General features: G+C 43.9%; 2 protein-coding genes across 2 annotated transcripts in view; one reads left to right on the forward strand and one right to left on the reverse strand.

Annotated features, from left to right (window-relative positions):
- The window catches only part of cryba4 (crystallin, beta A4), a 94,359-nt gene extending 90,150 nt beyond the window's left edge, over window positions 1-4,209 (reverse strand). Inside the window, exon 1 of the mRNA XM_034193077.1 lies at window positions 3,958-4,209. Coding sequence (XP_034048968.1) covers window positions 3,958-4,176 — 219 coding nt within the window. The 5' untranslated portion in view covers window positions 4,177-4,209. The remainder of the gene's footprint in view (window positions 1-3,957) is intronic.
- Window positions 4,210-11,911: 7,702 nt separating this feature from the next.
- The window catches only part of acads (acyl-CoA dehydrogenase short chain), a 56,020-nt gene continuing 54,522 nt past the window's right edge, over window positions 11,912-13,409 (forward strand). The window contains exon 1 of the mRNA XM_034193074.1: window positions 11,912-11,993. Within this exon, the coding sequence (XP_034048965.1) occupies window positions 11,966-11,993 (28 nt within the window). The 5' untranslated portion in view covers window positions 11,912-11,965. The remainder of the gene's footprint in view (window positions 11,994-13,409) is intronic.

The raw sequence follows: 13,409 nt of genomic DNA on the forward strand, positions 1-13,409 counted from the left end.
GAAGAAATCCTTCAAAGTCTATATAAAGGGAAATCTGATCCAGAATCTGGATCTGGATCCGAATCACCTCCAAAATTCAGTGGAGTCTTCATATCCTAATATGTATCTGTGTGCAAATATTTTGAGAATTCCAGCTGAATTTATCGAATGGTGTCCACTCAGTTGTGCCTTACAGTTTTGAAAAAATTTTGATCAAACAAAGCAGCAGTCTCTGAGCCATTCCTAAACAATGAAAAATCGACGATGAGGGTGGGCGACTCTCCACTCAAAGGACTGCCCACAGGCGAATGGACATAACCGACAGGCGTGAAAAAAACTCTCACATGCCCACGAGGGTTCAAGCATGTCTGATGTAATCACACGTGATTCAAATCCATATGGTTTTTGAAAAAAATAATAAGGTCGGATACTTTTCTAATAGACCTCGTATAAGTGAAATCTTCATCCAGAATCCGGATTTGGATCCGGATTACCTCCAAATGTAATGGGTTTAATGGTCTAATTGTATCTGCGGTGAAAATGTTGTCAAATTTGTGTCAGTAGTTTTGTTATAATACTGCTAACAGACAGACAAATAAATAAACGCCGATGATTTTATTACGTCCTTGGCGGACGTGACAAAGAATAACTTTCTACTCAGAACTTTAACAGAAGTGTCACAGCACTGAAACGGTCACGTTTAGAACGTCTCACACTAAAACTGTAATGATCTGCTCAACACTGTCAGATTAAAGTTTCTAAACATAGCCCTCAGTGCCTCCCGATGAGTTTACTTTTCCACCTCTCCCCGCTCCACCCTAGCTGTTTAGCTAAATTAAGTTTTGTTCAGTAAAATGAGAGTTGGAACACACTTAATTATTAGCTAACAACTGTGAGTCAAATGAGGACACATGGAAAACATGGTGCAGGGCAGAAACCCACAGATCAAGATATGCAGGTTTCTGCTGTGTAGCATTTCGCACATTAGCATGATGAAACTGAAGCCTTAGCATGCTAATGATGTGTTCGCATGTTGTCAGCGTGATAGCCACAGTAGAATGGGGAGGCAGAGCCTTCAGCTTTTCAGGCTCCTCTCCTGTGGAACCAGCTCCCAATTCAGATCAGGGAGACAGACACCCTCTCTACTTTTAAGATTAGGCTTAAACTTTCCTTTTTGCTAAAGCTTATAGTTAGGGCTGGATCAGGTGACCCTGAACCATCCCTTAGTTATGCTGCTATAGATGTAGACTGCTGGGGGGTTCCCATGATGCACTGTTTCTTTCTCTTTTTGCTCTGTATGCACCACTCTGCATTTAATATTAGTGATCGATCTCTGCTCCCCTCCACAGCATGTCTTTTTCCTGGTTCTCTCCCTCAGCCCCAACCAGTCCCAGCAGAAGACTGCCCCTCCCTGAGCCTGGTTCTGCTGGAGGTTTCTTCCTGTTAAAAGGGAGTTTTTCCTTCCCACTGTAGCCAAGTGCTTGCTCACAGGGGGTCGTTTTGACCGTTGGGGTTTTACATAATTATTGTATGGCCTTGCCTTACAATATAAAGCGCCTTGGGGCAAACTGTTCTGTTGTGATTTGGCGCTATATAAAAAAATTGATTGATTGATTGATTGATTGATTGATGATTGATTTTGTTAGCATTATTGACAAGCCACAGCTGTGGTTTATGAGGATTCCAGTTTTGCTCGACCTGACAGCAACCGAAGTGTTGGACAAAAGGAAATGTTGACCAGTTGGCGGTGCTAGATGAAAAGTAACGGGGCGACTTAAATCGTTATGTTTCCTCTAAGACATTAGTTACCCCGCACTGGTTAAGACGTACTTGTAGGGCACATTACAACTGTCCAAGTGCTTGTGTATGTGTCTGTCTCTTTGTCTCTGTCCATAAGTTGCCCAAAGCTAACTAAAAGAAACTGCTTTCATAATATATATTCTGATGTGTATATTTAGTCCAGTAAAACTGTTGTGCAGAGACATGGGGATCATTAAAACCACTCATATTATATGTTTGCCCAGCCAGATGTCTAGCGCCGCCAAGTGGCAGCTTAGTGGAATTGCACCACAACATGGATTACTATTTCTACAGCATTTTGACATACAAGCATCATAAGTGCCGGTGCACATAAAGGCTACGCACTTAATTATTTGATGATATGGATGCACATCGGTGAACTGGCCTCCAGGTGTCAATATTTTCACAAGTCTTCTTTTGGATTTGGACTCCGGAACAATGTTTTCAGTTTGCATCAATAGTTCCATTCATTCTTTAATCCTAGTTTTATTTCACTTTTGTTGTATATTACATCCCATTTGACCATGTAGTTTTCATCTTGCTTCGCCATGCGGCTGCTAGCATAAATTGCAAGCCAACGCTGACATGAAAGTGTGCACAGGGTTCAGCTGGTGGCATCCCAAACTACATTTAAAGTAAATCCACTCTGCTTCCTAATTTACCGTAATACACCCAGCATTCACCAACCATCCAGCAGGTGGCAGACATGTCGATAGGATGTCACACTGGCGAAATAAATTTGCTTTTCGAGATGAATCTGGTCCCATCAAACACATCACACTTGGCCCCATGTGGGTTCCAGATGGGTGGCCCAAATAGGGCCAATGCAGATTTGTCCAAGGGCTCCACCTAGGGCCAGCTGGTTAGAGGTGGGCTAGGCTAGTCCGGTTGGCGACCCGAGCCCCATGTGGGCTTGGGCTAGCCACATGGGCTTGGCCGAGTCTCACTGAATGCAACTACTTTAATAATGATCATAAAATCAGGATACGGTATGATATCCACTATGGCCACTTTATTAGGTACACCTGTACAATTACTAATCAGTCAATCACATGGCAGCAAACTCAATACAGTTAGGCATCTAGACGTGGTGAAAATTACTTTCTTGAGTTCAAACTGAGCATCAGAATGGGGAAGAAAAGGGATTTAAGTGACTATGAATGTGGCATGGTTGTTGGTGCCAGTTGGGCTGGTCTGAGTGTTTTAGAAACCACTGATCTATTGGGGTTTCCCACACAAAACCAACTCTAGGGCTTACAGAGAATGGTCCAAAAAAGAGAAGATATCCAGTGGGCGGCAGTTGTGTGGACGAAAATGCCTTGTTGATGTCAGAGGTCAGAGGAGAATGGGCAGACTGGTTGAATGGGCGACTACGTGATACTATCATGTCAATATGGACCAACATCTCTGAGGAATGTTTCCAACAACTGTTGAATCTACACCATGAAGAATTAAGGTAGTTCTGAAGGCAACAAGGGGTCCAACCTGGTACTAGGAAGGTGTACCTAATAAACTGGCCAATGCATGTATAGCAGTTCTTAGGCAATTCTTCCTATGCCTCCCTTCTGTCTTTGTAGGGACAGCATGGAGCACAAGATCTGCCTGTATGAGCTGTCCGACTTCAACGGCAACAAGATGGAGATCCAGGAGGATGATGTGCCCACCCTATGGGCGCATGGCTTCTGTGACAGAGTGGGCAGCGTGAGGGTGCCAGGAGGAGCGTGAGTACTCACAAATACACAGTCAGCGTTCCAAATCGGCCTTCACCAACACGGCTTTAAAATTAAGGGCTGCAGAAAGAAATCCATCTCGGATCCGTGTTTTGAAGTGCAGCAGCGACCTTGTCATGCAACCTGGAGCAAAGCTACCAGCTGATTTCCTATGTAAATGAAGTACCGCAAATATTGATTCAAACATAGTTTTAGAAGCAGCCAAAGGCACAGTTTGATATTAGCTGTTTATCGCAAAAGGCTTGCATGCCGCCGTGCTGTTTGTCGAAAACGTTGTTCTGCATCTTCTGAGTTTTGTTTCAGGCATTTTGAGTTTCATGGATGTGTTCTTGTTTTGTAGATTTAACATACCATCTAAAAATCTCATGTAATACCATCGTCACATGGTCTCCTGTTTGTCCTCAGGTGGGTGGGTTATCAGTACCCAGGGTACAGAGGCTACCAGTACCTGTTTGAGTGCGGTGACTACAGACACTACAATGACTTCTGCGCCTTCCAGCCCCAGATCCAATCCATGCGTCGGATCAGGGACATGCAGTTCCACCAGAAAGGATGCTTCACCTTCACCACCGCCAGCAAGTGAGCCACACCTGCAGCCGGAGCCTTTCAGCTTTTTATTTTTCCCAAACCCTGTCTTCCCACTCTTTTTCTTAACCTCCACCGCCATCACTCCATCCTGAAGGAAAGACACAATGAGAGCATCGCAGTGCACAAGCTTAAGTGACTTTTTAATGGTGCTAAAAATAAACATGGAAAAAAACTGAACCTTTCCTGCCTGGATTAACTTTATTCACTGTGCAGAAAACCCCCATTATTACAGCCACGTCTATAAGTATTTGGACACTAGGCATTTTTATCCAAGGCTAGAATATGGCCATCAGGGATTGCGAAGACTTTGCGTCCGTCTGATTGTCTGTCCTTCTGTCTGTACTCAGCATAACTTCTGTCCTATTGCTGCCAGGGTCTTCAAATTCACAGGGAACATTCTTGGGACACAGACCTTGGACAGTTTCACAGATGGCTAACCTTGACCCTAAGGGGTCAAAAAGTCACATTTTTCTATACACTCTTTCATTGATTACATGCAACAGATGGTATTTAAGCATTGCATTATATTTTTACCCGAGGCCATCAAATATGGCCATCGGGTATTGCGAAGCCTTTCCGTCTGTTCATCCATCCATCTGTCCATCTCTGCGTCCGTCCATCCATCCGTGATCAGCACAAGTCCAGTTCAATTACTGCCAGACTTGTACAAGTTCAAAGATGGCTAACCTTGATGTGTTTTAAGAGGTATTTTAAGTGGTTAAAAGTCACATTCTGTTTCAATCTGATCCGTTTTGTTTTTTGAGTGATGTAGGTGACAGTCAATCACAGTAGAGCTGCACTGTGGCATCAGTCACTGGTCTCTTCAAAACCCCATCATTTTGTGTTTTTATATACATTTCTCATATATTATGTAAAAGCTAGCATGAAATAAACACTTCTAAAACTGAAAGCGCTGTTTTTGGAACCTAATAACACCTCTGAACTTAATTACAAAACATTTCGCCAAGGTTAGCATGATCACATCACTTCCTGGTGTAGCTATTTGCTAATAGTTTCATTTCTGGTATATTATATAAAAACTAGTAAAAAACTAAAACTGAAAATGCTGTTTTTGGAACCTAATAACACCTCTGAACTTAATTACAAAACATTTTGCCAAGGTTAGCATGATCACATCACTTCCTGGTGTAGCTATTGCTAACAGTTTCATTTCTGGTATATTATATAAAAACTAGTGAAAAACTAAAACTGAAAATGCTGTTTTTGGAACCTAATAACACCTCTGAACTTAGTTACAAGACATTTCGCCAAGGTTAGCATGATCACATCACTTCCTGGTGTAGCTACTTGCTAACAGTTTCATTTCTGGTATATTATATAAAAACTAGTGAAAAACTAAAACTGAAAATGCTGTTTTTGGAACCTAATAACACCTCTGAACATATTTACAAGACATTTCGCCAAGGTAAAATCACATGGTGACATCACTTCTTGGTGTAGCTACTTGCTAACAACTTCTTTTCTGGTATATTATATAAAGCTAGTGAGAACAAACACTTCTAAAACTGAAAACAACTGTTTTTTGTAATGTTATAACACCTCTGCAGTCATTTACAAGACATTTTGTGGACCTTAGCTTGCACGCTAACTTTTGCTAACTCAAAGCTAACTGTTGTGGAGTTAAATTTGTCTCATTATTAAATGCAGAGACGGTGATCTACAAATATTCCTTGATTTGCACAATATGAACAAGTTGTTGTGTGTTGGGGGGGTGTGGCTGGAGGTTTTGGTGTTGTTTTCTTTTCTTTGCTCCTCAGGTGGCATGGAAGCTGATTTGTCTGTGGAAAAAAGGTGCTGGCTGAGGAATCCTCACCCTCGTCAATATCATGTGAGGCACCTGGGACTGGTGCTCACGTGCAGCCCTAAAGACTTTCAGCTGTAGCGGATAATTGGATGGCGTTCTGCTTTTAAGGCATGTGTGAATCAAGCAGAACTGCCGGGAACTCGACCTTGTGATGTTCGTTTGTGAGACGCTGAGGACCGCACCTGGGTTTGACACATTAAGCCTGTGAAGCAAGGAAGGGTGAGGACACATGCTGTCAGCACACAGTAAAGGTAATTAACTGTTGGACTAATTGTAGATAGTAACTTGATGTTTTGCTACATAGTATACGTGAAATTGTGATGAGAATGGTGTGGCTTGCTTCTCACTGCTGTGGCGTGCAGGATAAGTGATCCTCCACTTATTGTGAGAAGCTGCTCATGTGCATAAAGATAAAAAGTACAGACCTTGATGTGTTGCTGATAGCATGTGTTTTGTGAAAGAAATTGCTATAACTGCTAACGTACCTCACATCTTCTGTGCTTCAACAGAGAGTCAGTTTGTCGTGTCCACCTGGGGGGTGTCTGTTTGATGGTAGTGAGTCCAGGAGCACCAGACTTCTCTCCCCATGAACACTGGAGAGCGTGCCAGCAGTCACTCCTCTTGAAGGACATTGGGTTGGGGTTTTTTGTATAATTTATTTAGGCACAGGTGAAAAATAAATTGTTTTTTGTTGAAGGAACCGCTTTCTGGTTATTTTTAGTGCTGGGTCCTGTCTGACGCAGGTTCGCTCCTCAATCTGCGTCGACACATAACAGTAGTTCCCGGCCATTCCATAATGGACCCAGTGGCAGAGGCGGTTCCTTTTGCCGAGAAAGTCCAAGAACACTTGGAGAAAATATGGGAGCAATTACAGCATCTCGCAAATCAAATTAAACAAACAGACGCCCGTGTTACGGAGCTTGCAGCGCAAGTCGTTCCACTTCCTGCTGCGTCAGCTGTGGCATCAGCGATACCGGGGCAGATAACTCCGTCACCCAGGGATTCGGTGTTCGAACCGATTATCTGTCATCCGGAGCCTTATGCGGGAGATGTCGAGGCTTGTGCTTCGTTTTTGATGCAATGTTCTCTGGTTTTTGCTCAGCGACCGGCTTCCTTCTCTTCTGATGGGAGCCGTGTTTCATATGTGACAAATTTGCTCCGAGGTGACGCCTTAGCTTGGGTCACAGTGTTGTGGAGTAACGACTCGCCATTGTTAGGGTCCTTTAAGGGTTTCTCCTGGGAGTTCCAATTGGTTTTTGATCATCCGGTGAAAACGAATACCGTTGCTCAACGGTTACTGAATCTTAGGCAGGGGAGGCGGAGTGCGGCGGAGTATTCCGTGGACTTTCGGATTTTTTCTGCCCGGTCAGGTTGGAATGCCGCAGCTTTGCGGGGCGTGTTTGTGGACGGGTTAAATGAGTCATTAAAGGACGAGCTGGCGGTCCGTGACGAACCAAACGATTTAGATGAGCTAATATCGTTGGTAATTCGTCAGGATGATCGGATGAGGGAGCGTGGACGCGAGAGAGGACGCCCATCAGAGCGGGGTTTTTCGTCTCGGGGCTTTCCCCGACACAGGTCTGGGCCGCCTCTTCTTCGCCCCACTGAGGCTCCCCCGACGGGACCTCTGGCTCCTCCTGTCGACGAGCCCATGCAGCTCGGTCGAGCTGAGATTTCTGTATTGCCCCGACTATTAGACGTCAAAAAGAATAATGGTGACGTGACTCCAAGTGTTCTGGGACCGGCAATATAATACACATATATACAAAAAAGAAAAAAAAAAAAAACAGCACGGGTAATTGGGTTTTTTTTCTTCTTCTCTCTTTTTTTTTTTCTATTTTTGGTTGGTGATTTGTAGGTTTGTCTGGAGGGGGAGGAGTGGCTGTTCGGCGGTTGGATGTCCGCCTGGACTCTTGTCCTTATTGCTTTTTTATGTGTTTTTAGGTATTTTCTGTTTGGGCTTGTTGGGTCGTTTTCTTTTGTTGTTTTTTATTTCTCTACGTTCCTAACCCCGGCCTCACTTGCCCCAAGACCGTTTGTCTTGTGGGTGGTGGGGTGGTGCAGGTTGGTCACTGAGTATTCTCAGAAGACCTCTGCACCTAGGGGGGGGGGGGGGGGGGTTAGGGGGGTTTTTTTTTTGTTTTGGTTAGGGCCTGGTTCCACTCCAGCCTCGGCGTGCCTTTGTACCGTTTGTCATTGGTGTTGCCGGGGTATGGTGCTGCGGGGACTTACCTCAGTCGGAGGGGTGGCCCGATCTGTTGCCGTTTGCCATTTCGGTGGTTCCACCCCTCCGAGGGGCTGGGGTATGGTCGAGTTGAGGCACCGGACGTTTTTCCGGTTCTCCGCTGCGCCTTGGGGTTGGAGCCGGGCTAGTTTTTTCCTGTTCCCTTCTCCGGCTTAGTATTGCGAGCGGTTCGCTGCTATTGAGCCGCCGAAGGGCTCTGGGTGGGACCTAGGGTCTTTCGGGGTGCCGGGGAGGGTAACGGGGTTTAGAGTCGTTTTACCATCCCCCGGGGTTGTTTTTGGTAGTCCTCCGGGGGTTGATTTTGCTTTTGTTTTGTTTCCTTCCGGGTTCCGCCTCCAGGGTTGATGGGACGGTCCTCTGGGGGGGAACTGACTTGGGGCTAACTGGCCGAGTGTGCCTGGGTCTGGGGTTCCGGGGTTGTGGGGGGGGCGCCTCCTGGGGTTGATGGTACGGTCCCCTGGGGGGGCGCCGTTTTACTCTATGTACACCTGGGGACCTGTGTGGGATCTTGGTTCTGGCTGTTCCTCCTGGAACAGGCGATGAAGGCCTTCTGGGGGGGGTTGGTCTTTGCAGGTCATTCTGGGAGGGTTGTTTGTTATTTTTCTTTCGTGTATTTCTGTTTATATTGTGTTTGTGGGACTATGTTGGGTTTTGGTGTTTGGGATGATTTTTTTTTCTTCCCGGGGTTTGATGGGACGGTCCCCTGGGGAGGTTGTTGGGTGGGTTTTGTGTTTTTTTTGTGTGTTGGATTGTTGGGGTTTGTTTTGGGGCTTTTGTTGACTCCAGCCGGCCTTCCAGCTGAGATGCCTGTCCTGTTGTCTGTGGTGGACCTCGGGAGCGTGGTGCTGTCTGCTTCCTGGTATGGACCCCGGAGAGAGGTGCTGTTCTCGGTCCTGGTCTGGTCGGTCGCCGGGGGGCTTCCCGTTGATGGGGGGGTACTGTTGTGTGTTGGGGGGTGTGGCTGGAGGTTTTGGTGGTGTTTTCTTTTCTTTGCTCCTCAGGTGGCATGGAAGCTGATTTGTCTGTGGAAAAAAGGTGCTGGCTGAGGAATCCTCACCCTCGTCAATATCATGTGAGGCACCTGGGACTGGTGCTCACGTGCAGCCCTAAAGACTTTCAGCTGTAGCGGATAATTGGATGGCGTTCTGCTTTTAAGGCATGTGTGAATCAAGCAGAACTGCCGGGAGCTCGACCTTGTGATGTTCGTTTGTGAGACGCTGAGGACCGCACCTGGGTTTGACACATTAAGCCTGTGAAGCAAGGAAGGGTGAGGACACATGCTGTCAGCACACAGTAATGGTAATTAACTGTTGGACTAATTGTAGATAGTAACTTGATGTTTTGCTACATAGTATACGTGAAATTGTGATGAGAATGGTGTGGCTTGCTTCTCACTGCTGTGGCGTGCAGGATAAGTGATCCTCCACTTATTGTGAGAAGCTGCTCATGTGCATAAAGATAAAAAGTACAGACCTTGATGTGTTGCTGATAGCATGTGTTTTGTGAAAGAAATTGCTATAACTGCTAACGTACCTCACATCTTCTGTGCTTCAACAGAGAGTCAGTTTGTCGTGTCCACCTGGGGGGTGTCTGTTTGATGGTAGTGAGTCCAGGAGCACCGGACTTCTCTCCCCATGAACACTGGAGAGTGTGCCAGCAGTCACTCCTCTTGAAGGACATTGGGTTGGGGTTTTTTTGTATAATTTATTTAGGCACAGGTGAAAAATAAATTGTTTTTTGTTGAAGGAACCACTTTCTGGTTATTTTTAGTGCTGGGTCCTGTCTGACGCAGGTTCGCTCCTCAATCTGCGTCGACACATAACACAAGTGATGATTTGATTTGAACATGTACAAATTGTACGTGAGACAATAGGATCTTAATTAATTAAATAACTGCAAATTATAAAGAACACAATGCTAATACAGCTGAGGGTATTTTAGTATTGCGTTATATTTTAATTTTCATGTGAACAGCCCCACAATGGAGTTTAACTGAAATAAGTACTTTAAGTGCAGACATTTAGATTTAATTTAAAGGGCTAAACAAAAATATCGCACAAACTATTTACCAGGTAGAAATTACTACCATTTTTATACACAGATCCTCCAATGTCAGAGCCTGCAATGTATCCCAAGAATGTCTTGGGACACATTCTGATCACGTGGGAAACATTCTGATCACGTGCAACCCATGTACAGATTTCACTCATGCAACTCCAACAGCCTTGTTTTGTGTGTAATTAATTGGACAAACTAGGGATTCTTGTTTTTACGAATCATCACTTTCACAGACCATTTTCATTACACACGTCAGGGGATGGATACATGAACACTGGACTTCATTTACATCAGTCACTAAATATGAACAGTGTGGTGATAACTGATGGTGCAACAAATAAAAGTTGCATTATGTACGTTTTATCCTTTCACAGCCACAGAAGCCTATAACTTTGCCAGAGTTGTTATGGGCGTCTTGGTGGCTTCTCTCACTAGTCTCCTGCTTTGAAGTAGGCCCGTTCTCAACAATGAGGGAAGCCACCAAGATGCCCATAACAACTTTGAAAAAGTTATAGGCTTTACTGAATGAGCAGGTAGATCAGTAGATAAGTAGCTACCCCGCTAATATGTAAACCTGGGATCAAATCCTGCTCATGCTACCTATATCTGTGTCCTTGGACAAGACACTTAATCTGCACTGACCCAGTCCACCCACCTTGGTACTGGCCTAGGCTGTGGAACCTGCGTTGGACTGGCATCTCAAATGAATCTGTAGATAAGCACCGACGCCAACGAGCCTGATAGTTGTTTTTGGCTAGTGTTTGCCTTCTTGACATGATCAGTGGAGATGAATGTGAAAATCTTTTGTCAGTACTGTGTCAGTACACACCACTGGTAAATCCTGCCACACTGATGAATGGGTAGGATGAATGTATTTATCCAGACACGGTTATAAATAAAATTATTACAGATGTAATAGGTGTAATGTGATGATAAAAGACCCAGTTCTCCCAGGCTGAGTTCTCCAGGGTAGAGGTGGGCGATACCGGGAATTTTGGTATTGATCCGATACCAAGTAAATACAGGCCCAGTATCACAGATATCGATACCGATACTTTTTCATATTTAAGCTTCATAGATCCAAAGGATCCAAAACATTGTATGTGACAACAAAATACTTTATTATCACAATCAACATTTTTGTTTAAAAAATATCACTCAACACAACTTAAAATCTCCTGAGGAAGAGGGCTCACAAGCCACAATACAAGGGTGCGCTACTCCGTGTTGTTTGACACAGCGCAGCGCTGCTCTTACAGAGTAGACTTTGATGAATTTGTGTGCGCAGCAGTCAGTGCGTGCGGGAGAGAAAAAAGCTTGAGTATCGATCTTTTTACACAAGGATTGTTCAATATCAATACCAGCGTTGGTATCGATATTAGGATCGATCCGCCCACCTCTACTCCAGGGGCAAGAGATCTCTTGTTCTACACTTGTGGGCACTACATACTGAGTGTAGTAAGATGGCCGACGAGCTACTTCCGGTGTCTTCAAGTACGCGTTGCAGTGTTGTGAATTCGGGCTTTTTGACACAAATCAGTCATTTTATCTTTTCCTTTTCTTATCGTTACATGCTTCAGCGCTTCAATATTTGCGGGTAACTTCACTGTTAAAATCTAACATGTAAACATATTACAGATTTGCATTCGCTTTTGCTTAACTGGATTCGTCTCTTAAAAAAGTAGGGGCAAATGCCCGACAACTTTGAATGTAGCACACTTGGCTCTTTAGTCCTGTCAGATGGCTGCGATTCTGAGAACGAGAAAAGGTGTGTATTTTAAAATGAAAGCTAACATGACCAATAAATATAAGGTTTATCCGTTTTTTTGCTTACAATGACAAACACGAGCTTTGTACGGGAGAGTGGCTCCAACCTGACTAAAGTGGTTGGATATACAGACGCTTTTTAGCATTTCGGCTAACACACTCACAGACAGGCAGGATTGGTGTCTGTTCAGGAACGCTTCGGATGAATTATGTCAACATGCAGACAGTTTTACTGTCTGTGACGTTCATGTCAGGGTCTGGGTTTTTTCACACTTTAACAGAATAAACATGACTGATGTGTGAGTGACCTTTTACCTACTTGTCGGAAAACGCTTGTTTTTGTAGTCCTACGAGTCTTCAGTGTTGCCAAGTCACGCAAAGTTAATAAGCACCCACAGCTTCAAAAGCAAGCCCAATGATGTATTATACTGAAATCGCTCAGTTTTAGAGCATAAACAGTTTATTTTTTAAAGAATTGTCAAAGGGCAATATTATGTGTGAACAGAATGAGAAAAAGGAAAAGGACAGAACCACTGGGGACGCTCAATACCACATCATTCACAATATAAAAGATCAGGTTTGTAATAAACCATGGTCATAACCATAAAAGCACTAAAGAGCAAATGCATTTCACCACTGCAAGTAGAAGTATGCAGTTGAAAATGAGGAGAACCTAAAAGGCCCACAAGGAGAGCTGAGCAGCTTCTATGAGTTCTAAACCAAAAATTTTTTCCACTGTTTTGTCATATTGTCAATAATATCATTATCACAGAATACCTGGAAATAATGTGATATTATTTAAATACCACATTGCACACCTTTATATTTGATGTAAGAGAAACTTATTACGTCCGCCAACGACATAATAAAATCATCAGCGTTTATTTATTTTTCTGTTTGTCTTTTAGTAGGATTACATCAAAACTACTGCATGGATTTTTAAGACATTTTCACCATAGACAAATATTAGAGCATGGAAGACTCCATTCAAGTTTGGAGGTGATCTGGATCTGGATTCTGGATCAAGATATCATTTTATATAGGCTTTGAAGTGTTACATTAAAAAAAATCTACTTCACAGATTCTCACCAAATTTGCACTACAGATAGATATTAGGGCATGCAAGACTCCACTGAATTTTGAAGGTGATCTGGATCCAGATTGGCGGATGTCAGAAATCTCTGATTGCTCTTGTTCCTAATGAAACGCATTAGAGCTACATCAAACTATTCATATGTGTAGGTAGGGAGTCTTGTTGTTTGGCAAACCAGAAGAAAAAGACCAAGAGAGAAAATGGTCTGACAGGTGCCCTTGTCAGACCAGGCGCTACCTTAATTAGTCAATTAAAGTGTATTTTTATTGGCTACAAAGCTGGCAGTTAGCATGTGGCATTCACTGGGAGCAATGGCGTTGAAAT

Source organism: Thalassophryne amazonica, chromosome 17, assembly GCF_902500255.1.
Source record: "Thalassophryne amazonica chromosome 17, fThaAma1.1, whole genome shotgun sequence".
In the NCBI taxonomy this organism is placed as follows: Eukaryota; Metazoa; Chordata; class Actinopteri; order Batrachoidiformes; family Batrachoididae; genus Thalassophryne; species Thalassophryne amazonica.